Source organism: Cygnus olor, chromosome 5, assembly GCF_009769625.2.
Source record: "Cygnus olor isolate bCygOlo1 chromosome 5, bCygOlo1.pri.v2, whole genome shotgun sequence".
NCBI classification, from domain to species: domain Eukaryota; kingdom Metazoa; phylum Chordata; class Aves; order Anseriformes; family Anatidae; genus Cygnus; species Cygnus olor.
The window spans coordinates 15,836,584-15,855,305 of NC_049173.1; the positions used below are offsets into that span (position 1 = coordinate 15,836,584).

Genomic DNA, 18,722 nt, shown 5'->3' on the forward strand with positions numbered 1-18,722 from the left:
ATCTTCATCAAAAATGTAATGTACAAGTCCAGGAAAATAGTTAATTTGGACTGTTATAACTCCTGGTCTGCAAACGATCACTTATTTCTCCACTTGCCAGAGAAAAGAATAAACAGAAGATATTGTTACAGGCTCTTTTAGGGGGCAGTTTGGAGACATTTTTAGCTGGGTATTTTTAGCTGGTATCCTGCAAGCAGGATACGCACAACTTAAAAGTATGATGCAACAATTTATTAGCTATAACAGACAAAATATATTTAAGATTTAGCAAGCTCTCAGGCCAAACACCAGTATTCTACTCCCAGATTCTTTGCTGACCAAAATTCAGGCAGGAGAGGATCAGCTTCTGCAGCTCCCAGGTGTGGCAAAACATCATCTGCCAGCTCCATCAACACAGATGACAGTGTCAGTTCACCTGATGACCCAGCAATTCCTGGGTGACTAGCCCTTGACTAACCTGACTAACCTTACTATTTTGTTTTCTTTTGTTTTTCCCTTTAGGAGATTAAACCTTTCCATACTGATGTTTTCTTCTTGAATCCCTGCACTACTGCCAATCCCTGTTTGTCAATAGTTTTTATCTGTATCTATAATTAAAGTGCAGTCATTCTTTCTAGTAACAGGCAAACAGAAAGCTGTGTTTGGCAGTATTGTCACTGTTTTTGCCATTCCTGTAATGATTATTCCTGTTCAGAAGAGGCCCATCCTTTAGAAAACAAAAACAATCCCTCACCCCCCCCCCCCCCCCCCCCCCAAAACACACACACACAAAAAATCATTTCAGCCTCTGAGAATTACATAGAAGAATATATCCTGTACAAGATAGCTTATATCCATCAGACAATATTGGTTAACGATACTATGGATGCTGAATCTATATGAATTAAAAGTAAAATGCCCATTTTTAAGAGAGCAGAGCAACTGACTAGAAAAATTAGTCACACACATTTGCTTCATTAACTAGCTTCACAGAAGTTATTGAGCTTTCTGTAACAGTTGCTGCCTAAAAGCAGGCCTACAGCACGTGTGACACCAAGATGAGTCCGTGTGAGCCAGCTCCATCTCTGAAAGGATCATGAGGGCATCACTGGGAACTCTGAGAGGAAGCTGAGGGTGGTTGTGTCTGCCAGGAAAGCACAGTTACAAGAGGTGTTGGTTTCTCACAGGCTCTCACAACTTCTGAAGAGCACCATCAGCTACTTCTCATCCAGGGGTGCTCTGAGCTTTGGATACCAGCTGGCTACTGATCAGGGAGGATCAGCAGCTCCTGCAGCAGGTGGTAGGGTGGAGCCCATATAAGTGCTGAGATGCCACTGATGCAAGACTGTAAGCTCCCAGCTATGCTGCTGGAGGGGCAGGTGGAGTCTGGGAAGTGGGGACTCCTAAGGGTGGTGGAGGCTTGTGATTTCTTATGATTTCTGATGCCAGGAGGATAGCTCCTACAGAAAAGGTCAATGTCCTGGTAGCAGCTTTGGGGCAGGGAAACGTATCTAGTAAAGCAACCAAGCTGGTTGCTTTTAAAGCAGTACTGTTATTCCTCATGTATTTTTTTCCCACTTAGTTTTGTGTGGGCCAGAAGGACTTCTTTCTCTCCTTTACTGCTCTCCTTCAGATCCAACAAGCGTTCTGTGTCCTTTGCTCTATGTAGTGCCTCTACTGTGTGCAAGTCAGCATCTCACTCTGCTATCTCTTAAAGAGATGAAATTCCTCTCTATTACCCCCACCTCTTGGTGCCTTAAGCTTCCCTCTGTCTCACTTCTCAGTATTGTCTCTGTCTGCTCTTGACCTAGCCTGACTCAGAGGACTGCCAGATATTCTGGTTTTCCATTGTTGAAGAGTAAATGATGTTAGGTACAAGTAGTACTTCATTGTCACCTAAATTTTGCACGCAATAAAGAGCTAATCTAGTCAGGAATTCACAAAGTAAACTAACATATCTGTTCATATGCAGATTATGTGAAAATTCTGTATAGCTTTTTATTGTCATACACTTCAAGAGCACTGAGATTTAGGATTTATTCTGTTGTTTTGCGTCTGTATCTGAAGAAACACTCTTGAAGAAAAGGATACAGTTTAGCATGGCCCTTCCCTCAAATCTTGAGGGGGAGAGGGGAACATGGGTGTGCACTTCCTTTCCCTTCCTTTCTGAGTGTTTGGTGAACAATCACTAGGATGAGGTTTCACATTCCTTCACTTTGACGCAGGATTCTGAAGCCCTACACACAAGACCTTTGCCAGCATGTATTCTCTCAATATATCAGTGCATATGTGTATAGAAAACATGGCTGAGCTTGCTCTGTAACTGGAGGCTGAGCTAGCATGCAAGCAGATCCAGTGTTTCAAGCATGCTAGATGCCTCTCTTCAAAAGTGGTTTACAGCTGCTGTCCAAAGAATAACTACACAAGGTTAAACACAGTATACTAGGATACTTTTGTTTTTCCCACAGACTTGTTGGTTAAAGACAATCTGAAAAAAAAAAAATAAAAGTAACTTAGTGGGTTTCTATTCTGTGACTTTATGCAGTTGCTAATAGAAGCTGTGTCAACCCTTTAGTATTTGCAATGCCTTCTGGCAAAGAGCTCCACTGTTTAACATCTGGATGAAGATCTGGTTATTTTGAACATGGTATGTTTGTTTCATTAGATGCTTTTCAGATTTGTGCTCAAAGATAGTGCTTTGTCATCCGCTATTCATTTTTGCTCATCGATTGTTTTTTAGTAATTTCAAATCCTTGGTCTTCCTTGCCATCCTTCTGTGTAAATCTTCCAATTCTACGAAATTCTTCCTGAAATTTTGAGTAAGAACTGCACGCAATCTTCAGGATGTAAACATATCCTGCAGCTGTACAGAGGCATACTGATACTTGTTTTGTTCCGTATTTCTCTATTTGTAAGTAATTCTTAGTATTAAATTTGCTTTTTTAACCACAGTTGAACAGCAATCTGACCTTTTCAACCTTTTCAAAGTATAAATAAGATACTTTTCTAGAGTTTTCTAGAGCAATGGAATGACAATATAATTGTTTGCGTCTCCCAACACTGGTGTTTTTCATATTCTGCTGATATGCTGCTCAAGATATAGGCATGTTAATTCCAGTACTCTCTGGGTTAGTAACCATTCTTTTTGTGCTTAACAAAAATGTTATCCTTGGGAAACAAGGGAAGTATCTATGTGACGGAACCATGTATAGATATTGCTTGCACAAATGTTGAATAACCTATGACTGTGTCAAACTTGTCTTATGCGCGTAAGTAGAAACCAATGTATAGTACATGACTAGGTGGAAGATCATGATTTAACAAGATGAAATGCTGGGAAGACTTGTTTCATGAAGATAATGAATATGATCTAGAAGAAGGTGCCAGCTTTATCTCTGGCTGTATAACCAAGGTTAAACATAGTATTACAATATCACCTCTATCTTTACATTGTCTTTCGGTTTCTGTAATGGAAAAATGATAGTGAAACCAGCATGCCTAAGAAAAATGAACAAACGTATTTGGGGGGAAGGGGTAGCACAACTCATGGAGACAAGGGGAGAGTGAAGGAGCATAGTCTGTTTGAGGTAAAAGTTCTTTCCTTTAGCAGAAAGAACTTCAGAGACTTTTAATGTGTTCAGAAGAGATAAAGCAGTGTACTACCTGAAAGTTTTTCAACCTATAGTGCAGAATGTTAAGTTCTTAACACACTGCCATAGCTGCAATTAGAATCTAGAGATGTTCAAATATGGACTACAGATTGATCTTTAGTGAAGATTTATTAAACACAGGAAGGAATACCACAAGACATTTGCTCATCTGTTATATTATTTCAAGATTGACTGTCATTCTGTGTTAGTTTAATTTCAGAATATGTGAGGATCTGTTATAGGAACTACTGAATGAAATTCTAAAGGTATTTTTCTTTAAGAGCTCTGGTGAGCTTGTTGCAAATATGGTCCAGCATATAAGGGTGATAAGGAATACTAAACTATACAGTCCTCACTATCATTATAACTGGTCTTTATTCTATCTCATCAGAAATGTGTTGTTGGGCACTGGTGCTCTTTAAAGTCAGTGCTCTGAATATTGGATTGTTTATCTATTTAGTCTACTTCTATTAGTGCTTGCACGCAGAGGGCAATGGGTTTGCGCTTGTATAATGTATTATGTTTGTTTGGTCACAGTAGGCGCACTTAGAAAATATTGGGATTGGTAAGATCTACAGAAACATTTAAAATTGTTCTGCTGAGAGAAAGAAATGCTGAAAAACAAGTTTAGCTTTGGAAATTATTAGAACCTGTTACCTGAAAAACTTGGCCTGTAAAGAGCTACGTAATTTCTGTATTTTTCTTAAGAAATGAGAGTTTCTGATGAGACTAGGCATTTAACAGAGAGGAGATTTATAACAGTAGTAGGCTCTTTACTCCAGTAAAACAGAGACCTAGTGGATGTAAATTGAGTCTAGGCAGCACTTGGTAGGAAACACAAGATGATTATGTCACTATGAAAGTAGCTTGCCTTACATATATTGCCTCAAATAATGTATGACTACAACATTCTAATACGATGACAACAACAACAAAAAAGATAATCTAGTAAGGAAATAACATAAAGGAAAATATTCTAATTCTAATAGAGTTTTTCTTGTAACTTAACCAGCCGACATCAAGGGTTGGATGTGTAACAGGGTGGGAAAACAAGGACAATGCTCTTCAAGAGGAGTCCCATGACAACTGTCAGTGGTTCCAGGAGCCATTTGCAGGATGTTTATATGGTCAGATACTCAAAGAAGTTACCTTAAGTGGAGTCCAGTAGGCTGGGTAGCATGGCTGATAACAAGAGGTGTTCCCCAAAGCTCCCTTGCCCTGCCCCTGGCTGTCAGAGCTTAGTGCTGGGCAGAATTGACACCTCCAGAGGAAGGGTAATCTCTGTCTCAGGTACTACATAGAAAAAAGTGGCTGTCTTTGGCACCAAATCTCATTTTAATTAATATTTGTTTAGGTGTTGCATACTGTTTGGGACATAACATTCCACTTTACTGACTGGCTTGGTCTGATGGTCTTCACTCTGTTTAGAGTAGAGATGTGGACACATGAATATGATAGCCAAGAAAATTAGCTTCATCAGCATTCAGCTTTGTCCTTCTAGATAATCTATATTTGAGGTCATGTAATGTTTAACAGAGGAAAACAGCAGTATGAGTAAAGCAGCCAGGAACAGCACAACCCATATGAGTGCAGGACCATTCTGAATGCAATGTAAGTACCCAGATATCTTTACCTTAAATATTTTGATGCAGCTATATGGCATTTAGCTAGTGAGTCATGAAGCACATCTGCTCTCAAGGGTGAGACCTGGTTTCTAAGCACTCAAATAACAGCAGAATTTAATTTCAAGAAATATTGAATAGCAACTTTTGGGGATATATTATAGCAGTTCCACAAGTATAACTCTTTTCTGAATATTTATCCAAAATAGTTCTTTCACATCTAGAATAAATCTGCTTCATTAACAAGAGGGAAAATATTCTTCCCAACTGTCAGTCTAGTTTGTTATCTTTAGTGAGGCTCCTTAAAGCTTACAATGAACCAAAACTCTGGTGTGCATGAGGTGTCTTATTTACACCAGTGTGGTCTGGGCAGGATTCATACAGCTAATTTTGCTATGCCAAGCTCCCCATAAGTCCTGATTTACTCAGATCTCACAGTAAATCTGCAGAAGGACAAGCTGTGTCCTTTTCACCCAAATCTGAGTGGACAGAATGCTGATGCAGGTTAGTTGAAATCCCAAGGAAAATCCCTCCTGCTTTTACTGAGCCTGTGTCTCTGGATGCCTCAGTCACCAGTTGTAAGGTGATCAGGTAACTCATGCAATCTTCTTCCCAAAAGCTATTTTACTTTAAGTAAGATACTGGGTGAAGTCTGTTTGGAGTTGCTTTTCTAGTCTTTAGTACAAATTTTAACTGGAGTAGCTCTCGCCTGTTATTTAATAAGTTCAACATTCTAGACACTACAAAGCCCACCTACAGGTTCTTAGTCTAATAGGTAAGAATAGAAGCCATCAGCAAACAAAAAATGAAAACAATTGTCAGAAATGACAAAGATACCACAACCCAGACTCTTTACTAAGTGACTCTAGCTGAGGTACTATGTGCCTCATGGAAAGAGGCTTCCCTGCTATACAAAGTTTGGAGAGACAGGGGGGGCCAATCCCAGTGCAGTGGCCTCACCCTCTGGCTGTGCTGGGGCTGTACAAACAGAGGAAGCCATCTGAAAGGCATGTGTCGGTGGAGTGGTGGTTTAAAATACTACTAAAATAAAGCAGCGTGTTCTGATCTAACCAGGTATTGAAGCAGAAAAACGTTACTTGCTTCCTTGTAATTATTCGCTTTATATGTTAAAATGAGACAGGATTGGGGGGTGGTGGAAAGACGACACATGACTTCTGGCTGTGGCAATCTTGTATTTTTTTCCTTTGACATAGCTTGGTGATTGCCATAAATATCATTCAGGCACTAATATGATAATCATCAATTCTTTGAGGTAAACATAAAAGAAGTAGGAGTTGCTCCCAATGTGTTACCTCACCATAAAATGGAGATGAAAAAACCTTTTAATTTCTCTTCCTCTGATTTTTCTTTAATACTCACATGCTTTTTTCTCCACAAGATTCCAGTAACAAAGGACTCCTGCAGCTGGAGGAAAGCAGAACTGAAGTGGGTAGTACTGGATAGGAATTACATCTACAGTCAGAAGCGGCAGCATTTCAAAACACTGCCATAGAAAAGGCGAAGATCAGGAGATTAACAACGATTAACAAATAGCTGTTGAAGGTAGTAGCAGAGAGAAATGAAAGATGAGATGTTGACTGACTGTTCTACAGGGCCTGAAACCACTTCTTTCTTTGTCTCTGCAGTAACTGCAAAGGATGATGAAGGCCACCCTCACCACCTTGGTGGTTGCTGTGTTTTACCCTGCTGTTCACAACGTGGTCCAGCCTGACCACCGTGATGATGAGCCCCAGGCAACTCACCTCCAGGAGCAGCATTCCCATGAGGGAGATCCTCTTGGGTTCTGCCAACGGATAGTCCCCAGCAACACGGACTTTGCCTTCAGGTTTTACAGGCAAGCGTCTGCCCAGGCACCTGGCAAGAACATTTTCTTCTCCCCAGTCAGTGTGTCTGCTGCCTTTGCCCTGCTGGCCCTGGGCTCCAGAGCTGCAAGCCGGGTTCAGGTGCTGGAGGGGCTGGCCTTTAATCTCACCAGCACACGGGAGGAGGAGATACATGATGGCTTTCGTCATCTCCTCTTCTTACTGAACCGTCCTGGCAGCCAGGTGCAGCTGAGCATGGGGAACACCCTGTTCATGGATGAACACTTGAAGCCACTAAAAACATTTCTGAAGGACATCCAAAAAACGTACAAGGGAAAAATTATTTCTAGTAACTTCCAGAATTCAACTGAAGCTAAAAAAGTGATTAATGATCACATAAAGAACCAAACCCATGGAAAGATAAATCAAATACTTACAGACCTTGATCCAAACTCTCTAATGGTACTTGTTAACTATATTTATTTCAAAGGTAAGTTATACAGATGTTACTGCAATATCTCAGTTTGGCCTGGACTGAAACAAATATCCCAGATTAATTCTGAATTATTTTTTAAAAGAAAGGACAGTGTTAAGATTAAACTATTATAAGAAACATTGAAAGTTATTCTTTGAAACTCTTTCTAAACCTAATTTTTTTAAGCTTGCAGACACAAGTTCACTTTGCAATTTTCAAGTTTTATGGAATTGCCAGACTACAACAGATTTATGCAATTGTAAATTTTTCTATCAGACTTCCTACTTATTTCAAAAATTATTCTGCAATATTTTTACATGCTGTATGAAGTAGCAAAATAAAATCCGAGGAGATTATCAAAAATTGCTAAACACTTTAATTTACAGTCCATATCTGTTTGATGGGTACATACCTATGGAGTTGGGATCTAAATGTTTTACAGCTTGTCATCCCATTTTATTTATAGATACACATACACACCAAGAGATACTTGAGAATGTACTGATTTGTCAATGATTAAATTACTCTTAAACATTATATCAATTTGTAGCAGCATGCAGGACATAAATTGAATTTGCCTTCTGGGTGGTAATGTTAGGAAATAAAAGAACATTCAGTAAAATGGATTTTACTTCAAGTACTCTGTTAAATCTAGGTACCCTAGTCTCAAGTGCACTAGTCTGAGTTTTTTCTTTATGATGGGACAGATGAGAGATCAAACTTAGAAAGTAACCAGAGTATAGCAGTATTTACATTCTATTACTTATTTTTCAATTTTAGTTCTATTCAGTACTTTAAAAAAAACAACAACAACAACAAAAAAACACTACAGAATGGCAAATTGTGATAAATTGTGATCCCTACATTGAAGGTTCAAGTCCTGGAAACTCACTTTGTTTACTGTAGTGGAGTTATGATCAGGCCCAAAAGTTCAGGTTGTTCTTACATCTTGCATGTAAGCTTTTCCTTTGTGCTACAAGATGAAGAACAGATGAAAAAGCATGGAAGGAGATTAATGTACTACCTTTTTTAAAAGGAAAAAGGTAGTCATCTGCTGTGGAACTTGCTTTACAAGCAAAATTATTGTAAAGAAACTCATTAGTTTCTGGTCAACCATCACTTTTCTCAAATGAAAGGTAAGATAATATGATGAAGTTACTGCATGTAATTTATTTGACTTAGGTATTGTATGAGTCCATATGAACTTTAACTTGGGATATTTGACTGTTATTTGAACATATTACAGCAAAGATCTTGAATGAATTTTGAATACCTCTGATCTTTGAGTATGAGTGTAAATCTTCATATATGGATTTATCTGTTGTAAGTTAGTCTGGACTATACTAATATATCCTACTTAAAATAAGCATGTAATTGTATTCTTTCTCTCTTGGTTTTAAGCCTATTGGGAAAATCCTTTCAATGTGAAGGGGACTCGTAAGGATTATTTCTATGTGAATGCAAAAACCTCAGTTGAAGTGAAGATGATGACTCGAGATAGCTTTTATAAAACATACTCTGACAAGACACTGTCTTGCAAGGTGGTGCAGATTCCTTACAAGGGAGATGTTGCAGCGTTGTTTGTCCTGCCCAATGAAGGAAAAATGAAATGGTTGGAGAATGCCTTGACAAAAGAAACTGTGTCTAAATGGGAAAAACTACTTGAAAGACGGTAAGATCTAATTTGATGCCTCACAGTAGTCAGAATCCAAAGTCTAAATACTGTAATCAAGCTTTACAGTTATTAATTTTGGTGCACACTGAAGACTTATGTAATGGGACAGATATAAAGGAACAGGTCAAATGACTTGATGATTTGATACTCTCAGCAACAATTGGAATCAGCATAGCCTTTTGATGAAGGAAGAGCTCTGTGACCTGGGAAATTCACCTTCTCATGCATTTTTAATTGATCTTAAGTTTCTCCACTTCCTTTCTCTCAAATCCAATGTGTTAATAGCAGTAATGCTATAACACAGCAACAAGATCCCTCAGGGAAATGGGGTGTGATTTCCAAAGGAAAAACCTTCAGGGCTAGAAAATGAATGCAAATGTATCCACAAATATGCTGGCACCACTGCTGCTTGTTGTCCATTCAAGTGGTGGCTGTGGGATTAAAAAAAAATCCTATGTTTCTCCTACCACATTTTCCCATCCTCCAGACCATTGTCTTCATGTCTCTTGGTTGCTATCTTGTATAAATCTGAAGACTGGCTTTTTAGCACAAAAGAATAACCAGCAAGTCAAGAAGAGTTCAAGATATACTTTGGTTGCAATAACTACCATAATTTTCTTTTGAATTAACAGGAGGATAGAAGTGTACATTCCAAAGCTATCTATTTCTGGCACCCATGACTTAAAGAAAATATTCATGAATCTGGGTGTAACAGATGTGTTTTCTGACTGGGCTGATCTGTCTGGAATCACAGGAAAGCCTGATCTGAAGGTTTCAAGAGTAAGTCTATCAACAGAAATGATGGTCTCGATAACCATTTATCCTTAAGGCATGTTGTGAAATATTTCTTATCACTGGGAATGGTTGGCACTTTGTGAACTAGAACACTTTAGCTAGTACAATAACTTTAAATTCTCTCAGACTTGTACAAGATCTGGAGATAAGGCTACTGTCTTCCTTCTGACAGGCTGAGACTTGTGGCAAATCTTGGGAGGGGTATATCTCTTGTCCCAGGAACAAAATACAGCCTAGCTTCTGCATGTGAAGGGAGCCTCCATGGATACCTGTTGGGGGTATTTTGCATGAACATATTTAGCAGGAAAAATAGCCCTTATTTATAACGTGTGCATTCTGTAATTTAAAGGATTTTAAAACCTTTTCCAGAGAAGACAATGACAAGTGCTAATCACATAAAATGGACCAGATTTGAGGAAAGCATCCCATTTCCTGGGGGGAAAAAAGATAATGTGAAGAGATGTTAACATTATAACGGCCATTATGAAAGCAGTAATTACAACATAGTATTTTGGGGTTAGAGAAACAAAGCTTAGTACCAACAGTTTGATATGAAGATTGATTTTTCTACTGTGGTAGAAACTGTGGTGAGGAATACTGAATGGGGGAGAATACTTGCTCATTAAGACAACATTGCTAAACATCTTCCATGGGCTACAGTTGTGTTGTTCATGACCTACCAGCAATTCTGTGAAAGGCAGTAGCTCAATTAACTTAGTGCTTATTTTACTCATTCCACACCCATCCTGTATGTATGCTAATTCTTGCTGTGTTCTATTGTAGGCTACGCACAAGTCCCTGCTGACTATTCATGAAAATGGCACAGAGGCTGCAGCAGTCACTGGCACAGACTTGGCTCCTCATTCTGTTCCTCCTGTTGTAAAATTTAATCGTCCATTTTTGTTGTTGATTGTTGATCAATATACTCAAAGCATCCTCTTCATAGGAAAAATTGTAAACCCGAATGAAAAATGACTGGTCCATGGCATGTCTCATTGATTTCAATTGCATTCTTGATGCATTTGTAGTCTGTAATTAAAACCATATCAAAGCCCTTACTAATATTTTCTTTTTCCAAAAAATGATTGAGGCAAGAATGTGGTCAGTCTTAAAATTGCAGTTCTTACTCCCTTTTCCAGTAGAAAGTAACTACCAAGATATACTTATTAGTGAATTATGAAGTGTATATACTAGCCTTCTAATGGCCAATATATGCTATCTTTGAAAAACAACGTAAGTATCCATCTGAGAGAAATAGTTTAAATCCTGTTCCGTAAATAATGAATGAACAAACAGGCTCCTCCTGAGTAGGAAGCAAGGAAAATATTAATGTTTTCTCCAGCTGCCTCCAGCTCTTATGTGGTCCTGGAGAGATGATGTGAAAAATTAACATTTAAATGCAGTCGACCTAGGGATATCTTAGGCTTTCTCTTCCACCTGGATGTCTTTGATGGAAAACCATAGAACAGAAGCATAGAATATCATGAGTTGGAAGAGACCTACAAGAATCATTGGGTCAAACTACTGCCTTCTCATTGGACTATCCAAAAATTAAACCATATCTCTGAGTGCACTGTCCAACCACTTCTTGAACTCTGGCGGGCTTGGTGCTGTGACCACTTCCCTGGGAAGCTTGTTCCACCACCAACCTCTGAGTGAAGAACCTTTCCCTAACACCCAGCCTGACCCTCACCTGTCCCAGCTCCATGCCCTTCCCTCAGGTCCTGTTGCTGTCCCCAGAGAGAAGAGCTCAGAACCTGCCCCTCTGCTCCCCTCGTGAGGGAGCTGCAGGCCACCATGAGGCCTCCCCTCAGCATGCTCTGCTCTGGGCTGAGCAAACCAAGGGGCCTCAGCTGTTTCTCATATATGCTTCTCATACATCTTTCTCTCTAGACCCTTCACCATCTTTGTATCCATCCTTCGGATGCTCTTTAATACTTTTATGCCCTTATATTGTGGCATCCAAAAATGCACACGGTACTTGAGGTGAGGCTGCACCACTACAGAGTAGAGTGGGGACAATCACTTCCCTCTACAGGCTAGTAATGAAAAAAATAATTTCATTGTATGAGAAAATGATTGTTCAGCATTCTGAGGATGTCTGTGCCAGTTTGACATCTCTTAATGTGGCCTTATTGATCCAAGGTAGTGTTAGAATCCAGAGTCAAGATTTGGCACTGGTGAGGGTCTGCAGCACCAAGAAAAGAGATCTGCTAACAAACATAGCTGGTCTTGTGTGGTATCAACCTTACTGTTCCATCCCTTGGGTTCAACAGTAACTATTTAAGAAGGATAAATGCATTTAACACTGGTCAGGTGCAGAGCGGCACAGACCCTTTTCAGTGTGTTGTATCTCATTCATTTTCTTTAAATATACTGGGCTGGACAATTAAGAATTTTTAGTCAATAGGTCATAGGGTCAATTTGATAATTATAATTAGTATCTGAGAACAAGTTTTTTTGTAGAGCCCAACCTTCCTAAAACAACAGTATGGGGGTGGGGGGGGAGGGGTGGATACACTCCAGTGACAAGTCTTTGCAGTTAGAGCGTTTGCGTTAGATACTGGGTGTTCAAGAATGGTCATGTTCACACCCCTCCCTTTCCTGAAGGCAGACAATCATGTACCTCCAACATCCTGGTCAGGCTGAACCTGCAAGAGGAGAGTTAGCATTAGACCTGGAGTGCTGGTAAAGATATTTTCCTGGTAGATTGAAATTCGTGTTTACTCCTCCCTGGGTGAAGGATGGTTTGAAGTTGGATTTGGCAAATAAATCCTAATGAACTCTCTGCAAACCACACCAGTGAGTAGTGAGTGAGTGACGGATGAAGCAATGATATTTTGTGACATTGGAAGGGCTCCTAGGGTAAGGGAGACATAAATTAAAATCATGGAGGGGGTTAATCACTTCCAGACCTTGGAAGGAGGAGTCCTTTCCCATGCCTTCCTTCTTTTACAGCATTCATAGCTGATGGCATGAATGTCCACTGCTGTCTACTTTGTGTTGTCTTCTTCAAGTTCCCCTTTAAGGTAAAAAACCTTTCACAAGCATCTTAATGTGGAAGCAGTGGCTAAAACAGACCTAGGGGATATTTCAGTTGTCCAGACACCCAAAAGGTGCTTGCGTTGCAAGATTAAATATAGACTAAATCTTGTGCTTCATCAAGAAATAATGGTTCAGAAAGATATGATTACCTGGAAGTAGTAAAACAAGTATTGAGATTAATTATATTTCCAGAGTTTACATCTGTGCTTGTTAACAAAGTGCTCCAAGGTCTATTCTCTGGTTCTGAGCTCAGCTGTCTCATCACAGCCCATTTTGATGTTGCTTAACTCTGACCCTGCAAGACAGTAGGGCTGCCTATTGGAAATAACTCCTGGCTTGGGTTAACCCTGAAAACATGCATAAGACTTGTCTGGAAGGATGGCGTGAACAATACCTGTATCGGGAGCTGTACTAAAAATACAAGAATGAGTAATTGCAGGCTTAAGGTCTGTGCTCTGGTGCTGTCTAGTATAAAAATACAAATGGAGACAGAATAATCAACAGGAGTGGGAAACTCCCTCTGTCATTCAGCCCTATAAGCTCTAGCACAGCTTTTCTGAATGCTGCTTAGTCATGCTGGAAGGCCTTCACCAGCTACTTCCCAAAATACAAGGGAACTAGAGATCCTTCCCCCTCTGTGGACCAAACTAAGCAGTTCAGGAAACACTTCAAAACCAAAGCAAGCCACAAACTGAGACTCCCATGCATTTGCTAAGGATGTGTTTTGGGAGGTTCTTCTGACTGGTGTTTTGTGTCTGCTGTCACAATAAGCGCATGGATATTTTCAAAAGGCTGCTCCTCATCAAGGATTTGTCCTGGTCCTCAGATAACACAGCAATACTTTGATGTCGCAAATACCTGAAATACCTCTCATCTGAGCACACAAAAACGTTCATGAAGTGGAAAATATATAAATTGAATTCTATTATGTAGATGAATGTAGATGAACTTAGATACAGTGTAAAATATGCATAGCCACTGTCTGCTCTCCCCCCCCCCAAAAAAATAAATAAATAAATAAAAAATCTTAAAGAGCTTTTTTATGAACCAGAAGGGCTGTCTTTCAATCTTTCTGAAAAAGGTTCAGAGACCTGACAGTTTTTGACTCCTGTGCAAGCCCTTTTCTGGTTGCTGCCCTGACTCTGCAAACTGGATTAAGCTGTCAGAAAAAGGCCATTGGAGAGTCTCCCTTGGCAGATGGATCACTCTGTTGAGAAAGGCTCAACATCCAAGGCCAATGGCATTTAGCTCTCCTTCCAACAGCCAGGCAGAGGTGAAGCATGCAGAGGTGAAGGGGACGAGGTACACAGCTCCCCATTCCTCAAATCTCACAGGGATGTTAAATAAAGCAGACCATGACTGCAGTAATACAACTGCCAAACTAGTGCTGAATCAGAGACACGTGTTCAGATCCCCCATGGTCACTTTATTCTCATAGTGTTAGGCTAAAAGGGAAACTCATAGATTTTGATTGCTAAGTGTTTTTAGAAATGGTTTCACTGGCAGATGACAAAGACAAATGTTGCTATAATCTGATCAGGTAATAACCAGAGAAGTTCTCAAAAGGCCAAATGAATGAATTGTTTCTGGCATGGCAGACAGACACAAAATCTGTTTACATCAAGAAACCTTGAATTTGTTTTTATTTCTTCCTGACCCATGACTGCAAGCAATGTTCCTTTGTTGTTCTTGAGACTGTTATCCCTGGCTCTCATCAGTCCAGTGCCACAAGCAGAACAAGAAAACTACACACCTCAGGAGTAGCATCCACATAAGGGACATCCTTTGGAGTCCTGCCAACAGGACCCTGCTGTTGTTTCCAGCAACATGAACTTTGCCTTCAGATTTTGCAGGTAAGTGGCCACCCAGGCATCTAGCAAGAATATTTTCTTCTCCTCAGTCAACATCTCCACTATCTTTGGCCTGCTGATCCTGGGCTCCAGGTCTGCCAGTTGTGCTCAAGTTCTTGCCTTTAACATCATCAACACTTGGGAAGGTCTAACACCTTCCTTTACTATCATTTATTCCAGCTGCTAGATCTTTTTAAAAATTCTGAGCGTTACATGTCATCTCTAAGTTCTTGTATACTTAATTAAATTTTTGGGTCAACAGTCATAACTACTTGAGTTTGATGTATCTTTTGAAAAAAAAAAAAAAAAAGAAAAAGAAATTCAAGGCGTAATTCAATTTGAAACCCATATTTTGGTTCTGTAGAGTTTATCCACCATTGCTTCCTTTTTCTCCCTTTTTATTTTAGTGATTTTTTAAAATATATACTCAGACTAGTTTTGAAAAGCCTTTGCAGTGTCAAGTGGATCTACAGTCCCTGTATCTTCATGTGGGAACTTTGTGGAAAATATTTCAGTAAAACTTGAGATGAGTTCTCAGTGAGGGATACTCATGTTGAACATTAAAATGCTGTTGGATTGACACCAATGGAATTCACATCAGGCCTTAGATAGATGTATGTTCTTGGAAACGCAGTTTAAGTGCTGGAAGATTAGGCACAGACAAAGCAGAAAACTTACAATATAGTTTTCTGCAAACTGATGAAAGTGATCATCTGAAGTTAAATGCCTATTTTGAGAATCACACCCTGGTAATACAAGAACTTCATTTCCTTCTGAGATAAAACACAGAAGAAAATAATAGTATTATTTTATTCTGTTTATATTACTTTCATCTAGCAAGCTATGAGTTCTTGTGAAATTTTAGTTCAGAGATTCCTATTGCATTAGCTAAAGAGGCAAAAAACAAAGTGGTCTAGTTTCTATTCTCACTTCTGTCACAGACTTTCTCCTTAGCCTTCAGTTTTTGTTTTTTTTTTCCTTCTATCAGTCATGTTGTTTTGGAATTGAAGCCAGCAGCACTGTCCCTATCCAACAAAAAAGTCTGAATATTTGTAAGATACATGGAGATTAGAGTTGGGATGCCCTTCAGAGAGAAGTAGATAAAATTACTGGGAGGAATTGATTTTTATTCCAGTTAGAGCAGTTTTGCAATGATGCTAGTCTCCTGACATTAATAGCTATTTATGTCAAGAGGTTTATTTAGTTAAACTTTTGCAGACAGACCTTCAGTTCTACATCTTTATAAGGCAACAAGTTCACATTTCCCTTGCTCTGTCATTACCATCTTGCTGATGTTTTTCTTCCAAAAAAACTTTGCCTTGGAAAACCCAGAAATATAACTTGCAAAGCTGGTATATCATAATTTGATGATCAGGCACGAACTGGAGTAGCTTATTGATATGGGATAAAACTGCTCCTGTAAGGAGGAACCAAAACGCAATGTATAACTCAGCAGAGTCACTGACTCCTCACTTGACAGTAGGAAAAGAAATAATTAAATTATTCCCTTAATTACTTCCATGTTATCAGGCCAATTGGAAAAGCACTTCTTTCAGTCATTTGTAAGAATTCCCTGGCTCCTGGAGCAGGAGTTCTTCCATCTCAGCCACTGCTTTCCTCAAAGAACCCAGGGATTCTGTACACTGCTCTGCAAATTTACACTGCACGGTTCTCCTTCCTGCAAAACTCTGCACAGACTTTCCAGCTTAGCCTCATATTTCATAGTGACATCCATTCTGGGTACAGGATTTTCAGTGCAGACATTTGCACCAATGCATAGAAAAATGAAAACAAAAACAAAAACAAAAAAACAAAAACAAAAACAAAAACAAAAAAAAAAAACACAGCTTTATGGTCTCTGGGATACCACAGACTCTGCAATCTGGCAGGTATGCTGGTGATACCCATGTGGGGTGATTCACCCTCATTCTCCATTGCATTCAACAGGAGAGACTTGTGTTTTCCAAAAGCATCTATTTTTTTTCAGGCACCTAGTACCTAGGGGAGCTTTGCACAGGACTAGGTGTGGCTGGTGCATTCACTAAACGTGCTGATCTGAAAACATGGAGAACCTGATTGCTTCAAAGTTTGCAGACAAAAATGGTCACCTATGGCCCTGATGAGACTGATGTTCTTAACCTTGCCTAGGATGAGACTTGGGCCAGAGTCAGAGAAGGTCTGGGAGTGGTGAGCAGGGACAGGAGCAACTTCCCTCTCTCTTTCCTGACACCTGAGTGCTACTGCATGTCCTGGGAGAAAACAGAGGAACTGCTGCAGAAGCTCTGCTCTTCTCAGCAGTTCCTCCCTGAAAACAGTAGCATCCTTCAAATGGTTAGCCAAGTATTAGGGATGGGCTGAAAGATTCACACTATCTATGCTAACAAGCCTATACTTGAGAAAAATAACTTGTCTTTGCTAGAGTTAAGCAACAGCATACTTGATCCTGCTGAACTTCGATCACTTTAAGTAACACTGTGATAAACTTTCTGGGTACTTGTATACAGTGTGAAAAAAGCTCTCAAAATTCAAAATTCTGACCAACTCTTGCTTGTAAGAGATAGCAATGACATAACAGTAACTACATTGGGTAGATTCTTATGTGTAACGTGAATTGTAGATTTACTTAGAGTGAAATTCTGTACATTGAATGGAAATAATTAGTCGTTGCTTATTAGGATGAGCGTCATTCATCTCATCCTTAAATAACCTTCTAAATAGTTAAGTAGTGCCTATTTATCTTGGCTTACTCTGAGAAGGATCCCAATGTAAGTAGCATGTAATATGTATATAAATCTTGCCTATCTTATGCATATGTAGCAAGGGGGTAAGGAGATATCTCTTTCCCTCAGCTAATATTTTGCCATGATAAAGTCTCCCCTTTTGTTCTATCATATTTTGGCTGCTTTTCAAGCCATGCTGATACTTTGCTTTTCATCTACTGTTTCTGTAGTTTCCAAAATACCCATCAAAGGCCTCTCCAAAATCTACCTAATACTACGCCTGACTATCATTTATGTAATAACTTAGTGGGGTCTTCAAAGAACATGAGTTAGTGTATATCTGCAATATGAACGGCAAGGCAACATGGAGAAACTGAGCTGTTCCTGACAAAACTTACTGCTGCTTCAGGAACACAGTTAGATGGCATCCTGGCATAGGATGTCCCATGCAAAGAGTTCAGTAGGACACACCACCCTTTTTAAAACCAGACATTATTCAGGCCCTATCTTAGATTATCAGTTCTTCTAGTATTCTGTTTTCTAAAGCTCATTTACGACTGCTCTGCCACACTGCCTTGCAAAGCTCTTTTGTCCACAGTTCAGTTCAAACATAAGAATAGCAAGGCCATTGCTCTTGCTCTATTCTCAGAGACCTAGATGCTGGGATTATTTTGTTTATATGACAGGAAAATAGACTTGCAATGTTTGATGTCCAAAAAAATAAATAGCTTACTCAGTCTTTACCTTGCAAATAAATCTTATTTGCTCTGTTTAATATTTACCAGTGGGCATTGACTTAATACTAGCCAGCAAAACGAAGAATAGGGAAGGAGCACCATGAAAGAGAGGTCCAGCAGACTCTTTAAACTGCACTGTAAGTACCATACTATACTTTCTAAGAAGACTTTGAATCCTTGTTGTTTGTAATTTCTGCCATTTATTACACAATATTAATTATTGAACGATTTCATGACTGAAGTACTGCAAAGGATAGCTGCAAACTCTTCAGAAGGGATAGGCTAGGAAGGAGAGACGGGGGTTGGGGAGCCTTGTAAGTTAGGGAGATTTTTGATTGTCTAGAGCTGGAT

At 39.5% G+C, this 18,722-nt stretch overlaps 1 protein-coding gene across 4 annotated transcripts; it reads left to right on the plus strand.

Annotated features, from left to right (window-relative positions):
- The first annotated feature begins 1,120 nt into the window (after nt 1-1,120).
- LOC121071485 (alpha-1-antitrypsin-like) lies at nt 1,121-11,327 on the plus strand. 4 transcript variants are annotated; one of them, XM_040559759.1, is made up of 7 exons: nt 1,123-1,450; nt 2,525-2,626; nt 6,651-6,697; nt 6,898-7,564; nt 8,951-9,221; nt 9,857-10,004; nt 10,803-11,326. In XM_040559759.1, the coding sequence occupies exons 4-7, from the start codon at nt 6,910-6,912 to the stop codon at nt 10,992-10,994; spliced, it is 1,266 nt and encodes a 421-aa protein (XP_040415693.1). In that variant the 5' UTR covers nt 1,123-1,450; nt 2,525-2,626; nt 6,651-6,697; nt 6,898-6,909; the 3' UTR covers nt 10,995-11,326. The 4 variants fall into 4 exon arrangements, with proteins under 4 accessions (XP_040415694.1, XP_040415693.1, XP_040415691.1 ...); XM_040559760.1 differs by lacking the exon at nt 2,525-2,626 and having other exon boundaries at nt 1,121-1,450; nt 6,651-6,814; nt 10,803-11,327; XM_040559757.1 differs by lacking the exon at nt 2,525-2,626.
- The last annotated feature ends 7,395 nt before the right edge of the window (nt 11,328-18,722 follow it).